The sequence below is a fragment of the Chrysemys picta genome, chromosome 2, assembly GCF_011386835.1.
Source record: "Chrysemys picta bellii isolate R12L10 chromosome 2, ASM1138683v2, whole genome shotgun sequence".
In the NCBI taxonomy this organism is placed as follows: domain Eukaryota; kingdom Metazoa; phylum Chordata; order Testudines; family Emydidae; genus Chrysemys; species Chrysemys picta.
This window is the reverse complement of record NC_088792.1, coordinates 130,575,674-130,590,440: the sequence shown is the minus strand read 5'-3', so window position 1 is coordinate 130,590,440 and position 14,767 is coordinate 130,575,674. Positions and strand designations below refer to the sequence as shown.

General features: G+C 40.0%; 1 protein-coding gene across 1 annotated transcript in view; it reads right to left on the bottom strand.

Annotated features, from left to right (window-relative positions):
* The window catches only part of ADCY2 (adenylate cyclase 2), a 362,288-nt gene that overhangs the window by 113,802 nt on the left and 233,719 nt on the right, over nt 1-14,767 (bottom strand). The window contains exon 4 of the mRNA XM_065584203.1: nt 10,733-10,882. Coding sequence (XP_065440275.1) covers nt 10,733-10,882 — 150 coding nt within the window. The remainder of the gene's footprint in view (nt 1-10,732; nt 10,883-14,767) is intronic.

The following is a 14,767-nucleotide window of genomic DNA, read 5'->3' as shown; positions in this document are numbered from 1 at the left end:
AGATTTCCAACTGAACCAGCTGGCCAAGGAGAGAGCTCACTGTGGTTTAAGAAAAGAACAGTGACGTACCCTATAAAACTGTGTTTTTTCAAGATGCAATTAGTGAGGATCCCACTATAGGCGCTCATGAGCCTTGCACACATAAGCTTGGATTCTTTTCTGCATGACAGTGTCTGTCAGGGCCACACATGCACCCTTTGCTTCCTCATGCTCCTATGCATGGGCATAAAGGGTGGAGTGACCACAACACTCCTTTGGTTCCCTTGCAATTCAAAGCCCATGTTAGCTGAGGCTCTGAAAGTGGAGATGGATGGCAGGTGGTGGGATCCACACTGACAATATCTTGAAGAACCACAGTTACAGTAGGATAAGTAACTGCTCTTTCTTCTCTGAGTATGCATCAGTGTGGATACCACTGTAGGTGACTGGCGAGCAGTATCCTCTCAGGATGGTGGGAATGAGGCATATCAGCTGTGTCAGTTGAAGAAAGTACCACTCTCCCAAATTTGGCATCTGATCTAGCAGTTAATTCCAATATAATGCTTGACAAACACAAGAAGGTTGTTCCACATAGCTGTCCTGCTGTTTTCAGATATCAGTATACTTCAGAAGCAGGCAGAAAATATTGTTTGGGCCTGGGGGAGTGAGCCTTAGTAGTGTTTGGGGAGAGATACGCCAACTAGCTGGTAATACAGATTCCGACACACAGCATTACCCATTTTGACAGCCTTTACAATGTAATAGCATGGCCCATGGAGTGGCCAACTCTGGTCACAAATAGACATGGGAACAGCAAAGGATGTGGTTCTATCAATGTAATATCACAAAATTCTGGAAACATGCAGAGTGTGAAGTTTCTTCTCCTCTTGTGTGGAATGAGATCTTGGGAAGAACTTAAACTGCTCATTCAGTGGTTTAAATGAAACTCTGAAACTACCTTGGAGTGAATTTGGCATGAGGTCTGTAATGCGATATATGGGGGTTCTGCCAGGAGTACCTGAAGCTCGTTCATTCTCCTGACCAAGGTGATGATTACCAAGACCACTGTTTTGAGATGGATGAAGCACTCTGAGACGGACTCAAAGGGTGTCTACATAAGCTTTAGAAAAAGTATGTTAAGGTTCTATGCTAGAGCAGGTTCTCCGAGCGATGGATAAGCATTCATTGGGCCCTTGAGAAACTTGGACACTGTCAGATGAGAGAAGACGGAAACCAATTGTACTGGTGGATAATACATCAATATTGATGTCAGGTAAATGCTGATTGAGCTAAAAGAAGGTCAAGAGTGTTTTAATTGCAGCAAATAGTCGAGGAACTTTGATGGTAAGGCATGAATGAGAACTAGACCATATTGGGTAGCCTATACCAAGAACCTGTTCCATTTGGAGAAGTACGTTTTCTTGCTCTGTACCAGGATTTCTTGAACCTGTTAAGAGCAGTATCTTTCCATGAAGCTTAACCAGCTAGCACCCATGCCATCAAGTGTAGGGACTTCAGGTCAGGTGGAAAACTTCACCTGATCTTGTGACAACAGGACTGGGTGGCCTGGGAACCCGACTGATAGTTGTGTGGACATTTGTAAGAGGTATTTCAGCCAGAACTGCCTAAGTCAGTAGGGAGCTATGAAGATGAGCATGGCCTAATCTTGTCTGGCTTTGGTAATCACTCTGATTCTGCTTGTCTTCAGTGGGAAGCGTATATACCCAGGCCTTGATTGCACTGCAGAAGGGTAGCATCTGGCAATCATCTCAAGCTCATGCCATCTCCAGAACAGAAGTTCAGACAATTAGCAAAGTGGACTTTCAATGGAGCCCCCCAGTGATAAAATATCAACTTGGTGACAGACTTTAGCAGTGAACACCTGCAGTTGGTGACAGACTCTGTTTACAAAGTCTGTAAGGTTGTTACTGACTACTGGAAGGTGCAGAGGTACTGGGATTATGACATGCAGTGACACCATGTAGTGCATAGCTGATATGCTGCCCATCACACAACACTACTGAGTATTGCAGGACAGGGAGGAACTCCACATGCACCACTCTGATAGCTCTGAGTTTTAAGAGCCATATGCAATGCCATGTCCTCTGGGGGCCATGTCCCTTGCATCTCTAAATGGTCCAGAGCTCCCCAGACTGACTAATGCCAAGATGAGGGAAAGAGTCATGTTGGAAATTTTTGGGATGCAGCCACCAGTCTAGAACCGAGAGGACATCAGATGGCATTAGGACTTTCTTGCTTACGGGGTGTATTGCAGGGGAATAGACTAACCTGAGCCAGAGTTGTAGTGACTTCAGGTGAAGTCTAGCAAGTGTGGTGCACATGTTCATGCAGACATATGGCATAATCATGAGAGACAAGTTCATATTGTTGTAACCAGGTGCATTTTAACCATGTTCAGTAATGACTGAAGTGGGAGGAATCTGTCCTCTGGCAAGTAAGGCCTCATTGTCATGGAATCTATCCTGGCCCCTACAAACTCTATCATCTGTGATGAGATAAGAAACAATTTCTCACTGTTCACCAGGAAGTCCAGTGGAATGAAGAGAGAGAGACGGTGCAGTTGAGGCTTGTCAGTGTTTCCTTATGTGATCGACCCCAATCAGACAGTTGCCTATGCAGGGTTAAACGTGGATTCCTTTCTTTTTTAGGTTTGCCACCACCATGCAAGGCATTTCATAAGGACTCTCATTGCAGTGGAGAGTCTATTTTGTACTGGTAATGAATTGGCCCCACTGTAAATATCAGGTACTTCCTGTGGAGCAGGTGGATGGCAATGTGCAAGTATGTGTCCTGTGTGTCAAGCCACAAGCCAGTCCTGAGCCACAAGAGATGAAATGATGGCTGCAAGTATTATCATCCTGAATCTGAGGCAGCATATGTACTTGTGCAGTCTCCTGAGGTCTAGGGCAGGAAGAATAACCCTTTTCTTCTTCTTCAGAATAAGGAAATGTTAGGAGTAGAAGCCTATGTCCCTGTATTCTTGCAGCAGCTCCTCTATAGTCCCCTAACAAGGCCACTTCTTGTTCTAATAGGCTGTCAAGGAAGGATCCCTGTAAAGTGATGAGGAAAGATAGCATGTAGAGGGCAGGGAATGAATATGGATGGGGTAGCCATAAGCAATGATGTCTAACACGTATTTATCATCTGTAATCTTTACCACCTGTGATGGAAAGTGGTGAGGTGATTTCCAAACGTCTGCTCTGGGTACATGCATGTGTGAGTGCAACAGATAGAGATTTAGAAGACCAAAACCAAACTTTATTTATAACTGCTTACAATGTAATTAAAATAACAATTCCTCCTACTGCTTACTCCCCGTCTGATGTTTTAATACTCAGTAGTGAACTGTCATGTCCTAAACAGAGGATGATGATTTTGGGAAAGAAGAAGCAATAGTGTAAAAGCAAAAACATGAACTCATGGGGGAAATTCTTTTTTTCATGCAAATACAAATGATACATTATCTGTTTTAGGCATTAAGTGAGCTTTTATGTATTCATTTTTATGTATTAGTTTAACAGAATATTTTTCAAACTTTTCCATTCATCGTTAACAGTTTCAACATCTTAGCAATTTGGAGTGAGACACCTTCATTTTGGATTCATTTTAAGGTAGTCCATGAAGTCTTTTCACCCTTGTAACAAATGATATGTTTCAATGAGACATTTAAAACCCCACTCAATAATTTGAAATCTCTTTAATTTAAATCTGTTTTAGCTTGAGAGATCTGTTTCTAAACCCATTATGACATTGTCTCCTTTTCAAAGAGGGTATCTGAGAGAGCCCACTGAATGTCACCATCTCTATGCACTTCCTCCCCACTACACTGTAACAATTTCTCAAAATATTTTTTCTGTGTCTCATAATGCAAAGCATCAGCAAGAAGGGTAATTATGCTAACTACTTGTCAATGTCAAAATCTAACATAGCTTTAGAGATTGATTACCCCTGCTAATTGTCAGCAAGGGTGTATCAGTGAGACAAATAATTTTTATAAAAGGGTATTTGAAATGCATATGCTGCAGCAAAGTTTCATATGTTAGAAGGTCAGGGTAATTTCACATTTCATTTTATATTTATTAATGAGAGGGAAAGAAAAGATGGAACAGGCACATATGAACAGGTAGGAATTCTGTATTCTGAATGATACCTTTAACCACAGATGACATACTGTGTCAGTGAAACTAAAATCCACGGTTAACATAATCATGACTGAAAAAGTGCAAAATATGCTAATAAAATACTTGAGAAGGATGCCATCAATGCTGTCATCAATTTCAGGGCCCAAGGGGAGGTAGTAAGTACACCCATATACCTATCACATAGAACTGAAGGGACCTTGGAAGGTCATTGAGTTGAGGCCAGTCTTGTCCCCTGTCTTCACAGCAAGACCAAGTACTGCCTCTGACAGATTTTTGCCTCAGATCCCTAAATGTCCCCTAAAGGATTGTATCAAAGGGGTAGCTGTATTAGTCTGGATCTGTAAAAGCAGCAAAGAGTCCTGTGGCATCTTATAGACTAACAGATGTATTGGAGCATGAGCTTTCATGGGTATTCACCCATGAAAGCTCATGCTCCAATACATCTGTTAGTCAAGTGCTACAGGACTCTTTGCTCCCTTAAGGATTGAACTCACAACCATGGGTTTAAGCAGGCTAATGCTCAAACCACTGAGCTATCTCTCCCTGCAAAGAAAGATAAGCTTGTGGAGGTGAACAATATGCAAAGGAGTCAAAGTCAAGATTTTTTTTTTCACCCATGAGTCGAAGGATTTTCAGTTTGTTAGATTTTCTCTGCTCAATCTACATTTCAGAATGGACAGTTGACTTTTTTCAGGTAAATCTAAAGCAACTTAAAAATTGGGGGCACCATGAAGAGCTTTGTACAATTTAATTCAAATTTATAGGGACTTTAAAAGTTTAAATGTTTGTAATGGCCATTCAATGTCAGACCTGCGGGTGGCTATCTTACAACAGAAAAACTTCAAAAACAGACTCCAACGAGAGACTGCTGAGCTGGAATTGATATGCAAACTAGACACAATCAACTCAGGATTGAATAAGGACTGGGAATGGCTGAGCCATTACAAACATTGAATCTATCTCCCCTTGTAAGTATTCTCACACTTCTTATCAAACTGTCTGTACTGGGCTATCTTGATTATCACTTCAAAAGTTTTTTTTCTCTTACTTAATTGGCCTCTCAGAGTTGGTAAGACAACTCCCACCTGTTCATGCTCTCTGTATGTGTGTATATATATCTCCTCAATATTTATTCCACTCTATATGCATCCAAAGAAGTGGGCTGTAGTCCACGAAAGCTTATGCTTTAATAAATTTGTTAATCTCTAAGGAGCCACAAGTACTCCTGTTCTTATTACTTAGTACAGTCTCACAATACATCTGTTAAGCACATGGATAATTGTGTGTGTGGCATGGAAGAGCCTGGGTGATCTCTTCCTGTCCTCACCCTCTTTTAAAAAAACAGCTGGAATTTCCCAAGTAATACAGAAAAAACAACAATTCATAAATGGAACTATTTGGCTTGACCCTACTGGAAAGCCTGGTCCTGCATTAAATCACAGAAATGCAGGGCTAGAAGGGACGTGAAGAGGCCATCTAATCCAGCCCCCTGCACTGCAATAGTAAACCTAGACCATCCCTGAAAGGTGTTTGTTCAACCTGTTCTTAAAAGCCCCCCAGACACGGGGATTCTATAACCTCCCTTGAAAGCCTATTACAATGTTAACTATCTTTACAGTTAGAACGTTTTTTCCTAATATCTAACCTACATCTCCCTTGCTGCAGGTTACACCAATTATTACTAGTCCTACCTTCAGTGGACATGGAGAACAATTGATCGCTGACCTTTTTATAGCAGCTCTTAATATATTTGAAGACTGTTACCAGGTCTTCCCTACCTCCAGTCTTCTTTTCTCAGTTCTTTTAACCTTTTCACATATGTTAAGTTTTCTAATCCTTTCATCATTTTTGTTCCTCTCCTATGGACTCTCCAATTTATCCACATCTTTCTGAGAGTGTGGTGTCCCAAACAGGACACAGTACTTCAGTTCTGGCCTCACCAGCTAACTAGAAAACAAAAAACCCAAACCAAACAAATGTGTGTATACATAATATATAAATACAGTGCAAAATTTAACTCAAGCTCAACTATGCTAAATAAACTATGTAGGTATATATGTACATGTATAATATTTCTGACTCATGTATTGGACTACATATATTCGCACACATTTCCCCAGTTATTAATGCATTCTGGTAATATTTGTCTTTGTCTAAACAACCCATTGTGACTTGCCAGTTGAAGTTCTGTGGTGATTTTACAGAATGCCTTTTCAACTAATTTATTTGGAATAGAAACCAATTTACATTCTCAAAAGCAATTCAAAAGATAAAAAATAGACCAAATACTTTATCTCTGTATGCTTCCTTAAAAATAAGGGAAAAACCATCATATGATTTATAATATGAATTGCAGTTCAGCATATTTTTCAGTAGCAATTATAAGTTACATATTGTCTATGCATGCAAATTTGATGTGGTGCCCAAAGCACTTAGAAGCCCATTCTTCCTGTACTCTTTATTCAAGCAAAACGCCCACTGAAGTAAATTAGAATTTTGTCTGAGCAAGGTATGCAGGATGAGGCCTTTTAATTGCCATGCTACAAACTTTTTGTTCTAATGTTTTGCCTTGATCAAATTTAATTGGGCATTTTTAAACACTTACCCTCTCCTACTTTTTAATATGTCTCATTCCTACAGCAGCAAAACATTAACACTAGGCCACAGTAGAATTTAATTTTTCTAATTGAAATGTAACACTGCACAGCAACTTTTGTATCCTCTCAGCAACACAAGTAGCAATAAAAGACAAAAATAAATTGGTCCTTTACTCATGAGCTAAAAATGTTGCAGACGCAGCTTGCTCAGCCACTGTAGGAGGGAAAAATTCATATTGTTCTGAAGCTACATATCATTCATCATTTTACCTATCTAGTTATTCATACAGCATTCACCACCATGATAAGCAGCAATGATGGGATTTCAAAGAGCTACACTTCTTCCCTTTTCAGGTGGAAGACTTGCAGGTGTGAGACTGGCAGGTTTGACACAAGTAATTTAAGCGTGGGGGAGAGGGAAAAAGAGAAGATCCTTGGTGGGGAAGGGGTAGAGGTGGTGGTGGTTATAGGGAGGATAGAAACAATAATGTGTTCATAACTTTGAAAGCAGTTCTCCAATCCAGTTCAATTTCATCTATGCCACTGACCCACCTCAAGTTACCTATAAAAATGTGGAAAATCAGAACTGTAGGAAGTTATTCCTAGGTTTATATATGAGTCAAAATTGATCATTAATAACAAATCTCTTAATTGGCTATACTGCATGTTTATTTCTACTGAAAACAACAATGAAAATAAAGCATTAGCTTACTATAACAAAGGCAGTGAATTTTCCAGCATTGGTCTATAATGATTGACAGAATACATTAATGAAAGGTTGTTGTTATTACTGATTTACACTTTTACATTTTGTCAGGCTCCCAATATTGGGACTACTGTCAACACAACCCTTACAGGCAATATAGATCAAATACCCAACACAGAGTTGTAAATGTGCACAATTGCTTCCTTTCCACCCTCACAACCCCAACCACTTTTGACTGATATCTTTGTGGAAGTTTTGGGAAACCTGAAGTTGCTTACTGGTACCTTCTCAGAGATATTGATATCCTTGAGCAGACAATGCACACTGAAGGAAACCCCAGGCTAAAACTAAATCTTTTCCTACATCAATGACTTTTAAAACATTTTTCTACCCCTTTCATGTGCTACTCTAACCCTTTGTACCTAAGGACTTTGCACTCACAAACTCCCTTCCCTGATTCTGGTACTAATTAGACATATCAACACTCTAGCTGTACTTGGAAGAGAAAACAAAAATGAAAATAACACACTGGTCCTTGATACTCAGCTTTGGGCAAGGAGCACACAGCACAGCTCAGGAGGGTGAAAGGTTTGGTTCCTCAAACATAAATAAGAGCACCCTCATTCCTATTATAAATTATGCTGGTTGGCGATGGCCCCAAGGAGCCATGGGAGCAGCTGGGAACTGCTGTAGGGATATTAAAGAAGGTACTAACAGTGATTCCCCCAAGTGACAGTGACCCTCCCCCATAATTTGTCCCCCACACTTTAAAATCCAACGGTTTCACCAAGTACAAAAATCTTTTGGGTCTTCTGTTAAAACTTGTAAGCTACTGTCTGTAGAAACCATTGATTGTATCTGTCCTGTGAAAGATACTTTATCACTATGTAAAACTTACAAACAAGTTAATTGACTTTGTTCTTGAAGTAACTGATATAATGTAAACAAATGCTATAAGCCCTTAAGTGACTTTTACTTCATTGTAACAGCAACGCTCCTAGGAACAGACCACCACCCTCTGTGATTAAAAGGCTGGGAGTCTCAAATGAATTAGCACACACCCCGAAAGTGGTGGAGACAATAAATTAAAATATGGTTAAGATATGGAATGTATGTTGATGAATGCTTGATGTACATGAATGGTTAGGGAGGTGCCAGCCTAGAAAGGAAGTATCCATCGGCCGAAGAATGTGTAAAGTGGACCACCAGAACCCCCGGAGTATAAACTGGGATCCACCCCATCACCTGGAAGGATGAGAAACACAAACTTTGGACAGTGTGGAGCCACCAGGAATGTGCCCAGGAATGTGCCATCCGCTGATTGAGTCAGCAACAGCAGGATGAAACAGCTCCCATAGACTAACATAGGAATTAATTCCTATAAGAATGGACTCTCAAGACTGAGGATTTTGAGTCTCTGGTTCTGCTGCCAGCCTCCAGGAGCATCAGGTGCACCTGACACGGACTCGGCTCCATCCTCATGACCAAGATACCTGGCCAGTAACTTGGCATGAGCAACTTCTAGGCTGGTAACTATAACAACCATACAGAACTTAAATAAATGATTGTGTGAATGAATATATATATAATATATATGTATATCTATGTGTATATATATATGTGTGTGTGTGTGTGTGTGTGTGTGTGTAAGGAATAAGTAATGATAGGAATAGGTAGTCAAACAACGTTGTTTACTTTTATCTTTTGCTTTATCATTATATTTACAATAAATGTGGCATCTTTGCCTTATCCCTCTTCATAAGATCCTGCTGTTTTTTATTCTATTGGTATAACACTGCCAGAGCACAGGGAAGACCCATATCCACTTTCCCCAACCACGTTAGCTGCAGGGAGGGGGCTCATCATAGGAGCAATTACACCAGCTCTATAACACTGGAGGATTCCTCTACCTTGGAGTGATCCTCCTGTGTGTCTGGCTATGGTCGCTTTGCTCCCACAGCATGGCCTAAAGCAAGGATAATTCAGGGACAGTCTGGGGCATTATTACATGAAAAACACTGTGAGAAAATGTATACAGTAAAACATGCATGTTTATTACAACATTGCCAGCAACAAAACCACCTTAGCCAATGCTCCACGCTGCTAGTGGAACATTATAAATATCTGCTCCTACACAACCATGGACACAGCAGCACCTGATGCAGATTTTGCAACTGTCATTAAGGCTTTTCTTACTTCTAAGGCTTTACTACTGTAGTATGACCTACTTAGGGCTACCCTAAAAGTACAACCTGGAAACTTCGGCTACTATGGAGTGTAACTGCCCACCAGAGCAAGGTTGGCAGGAGGAACAAGTATTTGCACCGGCTTCTTGTGGCATCTAGATTCAATTTAAAGTGTCAGTGATGATCTTTAAATCCCAGAATTGTCATGGACCCAGGTATTTATGAGACTGTCCCCTGGCCCTCTATCCTGTCATAAGAGTTAAGATCAGCTGGGAAACACTAACTATTGGAACATTCATTTGAATATTCCACTTCTGGCAGCAGGGATTTCTTAGCCCATGGCCCCCTTATTTTGAGTTCCTGATCCTTAACAGTTCATAAGAGTCTGAATCTAGTGACTTTTAGGGTAAGATGCAGTTATCTTGTTTAGCATCTGATGAGATATTTTGTGCTTTAAATTTTTCTAACTGTCAGGATGACAGGCACTATGGAAATTGAAAGAGAAAGAAAGAACGAACGAAAGAATGAAAGAAAGAACGAAAGAACGAAAGAAAGATGTCAGCCTTTTATTCAGCTATTACAATAAGTGACAGATACTCTCATTATGAAATTCCCCCAGCTCTTTGTTATCCTACTTGAACCTTAGAACTATGCACCTGACTCATCTGTATTGTAGATTGAAATACATTTTTAGGACAATACAGCAAGATTTTAGAGCAGTTCTGTTGGACAGGGAGAATGGATATTTCCCAAAGGCAAAGATCAACATCATATGGCTGATCCAATCAGAAGAAAACACATGACAGTCCTGAATACAGGTTCTATGTAGTGCCTTCACCTTCTATTGCCACAAAATATTTTTCCTAATGTAACTCAAGAGAAGAGGCTTAGATGATAACAGAAATAACAAGTAATTTTACATTCAGATAAAAAATGTGACAATCATTAAACAGATTTTGCATGGAGTTTAAAGCAAAACTTCCAGCAACTTAATCAATAAGCTTTCTTGTACTGACAAAGTGGATTATGCTCCGATAAACTTTTTTTTTTTTTTTTTTTGGAAAAGCAACAGAATGGACCAAGGTATGGGAGTAACTTTACCTGCTGCCGCTTCTCAAATTCCAACTTGATGCGGGACTTGATGCAGTTGCAGGTGTCCTGATATGTCTGCTGCAGAGCAAGTTCCATGAGGTGCTTGTGGTATGCTCCTGCCAGGTTTCCACAGACGAAAATGATAGCATTTGCCAATATCTAAGGGGGTAAAAAAAGAACAGGCGAGTCAGTGAACTTCTTTAAATGAGATATCAGGAAATAATCACAAGCAGCAGCAAAACAGATTTTTGTAGTTAATGTGTTTTGTTCCTGCTTGAAGTTTATATTTAATGGACCTTCTCCTTTCAAAAAGCCCTATTAATTACAGTCACAAAATCCTCAGAGATGACTTGTTTTGTTTTTTTTTCATTTTTTTAAAAACAACTTAGAACTCTGATGAACAAATGTGTTTGCCTGTTTTATGATATACTGAAAAAGGAATTCAGTTCATGTTCTATGTGCAATATTGAGCATTAATTAGGTGCTGGCCTGCTTTACTACTGCTAAGTGACAGTCTTTGCTATTAATAACTATGTTATTGTTAAGGTCTTTCAATAGACCATTTTCTTTAGTACACCTCTACCCCGATATAACACAACCCGATATAACATGAATTCTGATATAACACAGTCAAGCAGTGCTCCGGGGGGGCGGGACTGCACACTCCAGCGGATCAAAGTAAGTTCGCTATAACGCAGTTTCACCTATAACACGGTAAGATTTTTTGGCTCCCAAGGACAGTGTTATATTGAGGTAGAGGTGTAGTATAAAGTATGTATGATTTGTTAGGGAAGAGCCAACAGGACTTTTGAAAAGAGAAATCATGCCTCACCAACCTATTATAATTTTTTGAGGGGGTCAACAAATATGGACAAGGATGCTCCAGTGGATATAGTGTACTTGGACTTTCTGAAAGCCTTTGACAAGGTCCCTCACCAAAGGCTCTTAAGCAAACTAAGAAGTTGTAAGATAAGAGGGAAGGTCCTCTCATGATCAGTAACTGATTAAAAAATAGGAAGGCAGGATACCAGGCTAAATGGATCATTGATCTGATCCAATATGCCAGTCAGTTTTCAGAATGGAGAGAGGTAAATAGTGGTGCCTCCCAGGATCTGTACCAGGACCAGTGCTGTTCAACATATTCATAAATGATCTGGGAAAAGGTAAACAGTGAGGTGGCAGATGATACAAAATATCTCAAGATAGTTAAGTCCAGAGCAGACTGTGAAGAGTTACAAAGGCATCTCACAAAACTGGGTGACTGGGCTACAAAATGGCAAATGAAATTCATGTTGCTAAATGCAAAGTAATGCATATTGGAAAATATAATCCCAACTATACATATAAAACGATGGAATCTAAATTAGCTGTTACCACTCAAGAAAGAGATCTTGGAACCATTGAAGAAAGTTCTCTGAAAACATCCGCTCAATGTGTAGTGGCAGTCAAAAAAGCTAGCAGAATATTAGGAACCATTAGGAAAGGGATAGATAAGAAGACAGAAAATATCATAATGCCAATTTATAAATCCATGGTACACCTACACCTCGAAAACTGCGTGCATTTATGGTCACCCCATCTCAAAAAAACCCCACATATATTTGAATTTTAAAAGGTACAGAAAATTAAACAAAAATGATTAAGGATATGGAACATCTTCCATATGAGGAGAGATTAAAAAGATTGGGACTGTTGATCTTGAAAAGAGACAACAAAGGAGGGATATAATAGCGGTCTATAAAATCATGAATGTTGTGGAGAAAGTGAATAAGGAAGTATTATTTATCCCTTCACATACTACAAGAACCAGGGCTCACCCAATGAAATCGATAGGAAGCAGGTTTAAAACTAACATATGGAAGTAGTTCTTCACACAACCCACAGTCAATCTTATTGCCAGGGGATGTTGTGAAGACCAAAAGTATAAATGGGTTAAAAAATGAATTAGATAAATTCGTGGAGAATAGGCCCATTAATACTATTACCAAGATGCTCAGGGATGCAACCCCATGCTCTGGGTGTCCCTAAGCCTCTGACTGCCAGATACTGTGATTGGACAACAGGAAACGGATCACTTGATAGTTGCCCTGTTCTGTTCATTCCCTTTGAAGCATCTGGCATTGACCACTGTTGGAAGGCAGAATACCAGGCTAAATGGACCATTGATCTGATCCAACAGAACAGCAGAAACCACCTGGCACGTACTGGTGAATCTGGCCATAAAAGTTAAACAAAAAAAAATTGATAATTCATATTTTCAGATAATTAAAAATAGAAAATGGTAACATCCTCTTTTACATTTCTAGTTTAATGTTCATTTATGAATTTTTTAATATAAAAATAATTTATTGTATGAATACAGAACAGAGTTAACATTGTTTTAAGGTGGTTCTCTCTGTAGTGAAACTATGAAGGGGGGATGTAATATGTCTTTTAAAAATCAATTTAATCTGGCACCACAAAAACTCAAATGCCTTAATCATAATTGTATGGTTATTGCATGATGTCATTACAGGGCAAAGATAAGATATGAGTGCCCTAACTGTATATTTCTACATGGGGAAAGGAAGGAGGGAACAGAGAGAGAGAGTAAGCAACATGAGAGTGACTCTGTAGCCTGGTGGGTTTGCACACTGGTCTAGGATGTGGTAGACCCAGTGTTTAGTCCCCCCTACTCTAATGACTTTTTAATTATTTATCCACAGTTCAACAACTTCAACAGGGAGAGCGAGAGAGACCCACAAAACCCAGTGGTTACAGCAGTCACCTGAGAGATGGCAGATCCCTGTTCAAATCGCTTCTCCTACACAGGTGGAGGTGGGATTTGAACTGCGAGTCTCCTACATCCCAGGTGAGTATCCTAACCATTGCACTAAAAGTTACGAGGAAGCGCCTCCTTGTCTGTTGAGTGTGAACTCAGTTGAGGGGTCCAATCCAGTAGGCATGCTCATGGGTCACCTACTGGATCAGGGCCTGCATGCAACTTAGATAGACAAATGCCTATCTTCCCCTGGTTTCTGAATTGTTCTGATGCATAGGCATGAGATAGATGTCTGGGTGCCTAGTGGGAAGCAGCAAAGTGCACATGCTCAGAATCAGAAACACACTAGGGAGCTTTTACTGAAAAAACGTAGGTGCCAAATGAGTTTAGGCACTAACCGAGTACAGTGGGATTTTTGTGAATCTCAGTGGATCCTAAAACTAGGGGTCTTCACAACATCCCCTGGCAATAAGATTGACTGTGGGTTGTGTGAAGAACTACTTCCATATGTTAGTTTTAAACCTGCACCTAACGCCTTGTGTGTATCAGACCTTAGTGCTTTTTTTTTGTTTGTTTTGTTTTTTTGTGAAACTTAATGTTTCTAGCTACAGGATAGTGGTGGGTGAGCCTCAAGAAATGCCTGGCAGCCTCCTACTTCGGTGATTCTTGGCTGTGATGTTCATCTATGTGTTGAATAATTCTGTTCTTTATTATAGTTTTGACCAATTTGCCTGGTACTGAAACTATGTTTAAAAAATTGGCTTCACATTAGCTATCCTCCAGTCATCTGGTACAGAAGCTGATTTAAGCAACAGGTACATAGCACAGTTATCAGAGAGGTAGCTGTGTTAGCTTGTATCCACAAAAACAATAAGGAGTCCGGTGGCACCTTAAAGACTAACAGATTTATTTGGGCATAAGCTTTCATGGGTAAAAAACCCACTTCTTCAGATGCATGGAGTGAAAATTACAGACACAGGCATAAATATATAGGGTGACCAGACAGCAAATGTGAAAAATCAGGACGGGGGGTGGTGGGTAATAGGAGCCTATATAAGAAAAAGACCCCAAAATTGGGACTGTCCCTATAAATCAGGACATTTGGTCACCCTATAAATATATATTCTTACAAGTGGAGAACCAGTATACATGGCAGAGGGGCATTTCTGGCAAATGGTGTGGCGACACTATCAGAGGACCCAACCACATCTGAGTTCCTTCAGAATTCTTGGGTGAATACCATCTGGTCCTGGTGACTTATTACGGTTTAATTTATCCATTTG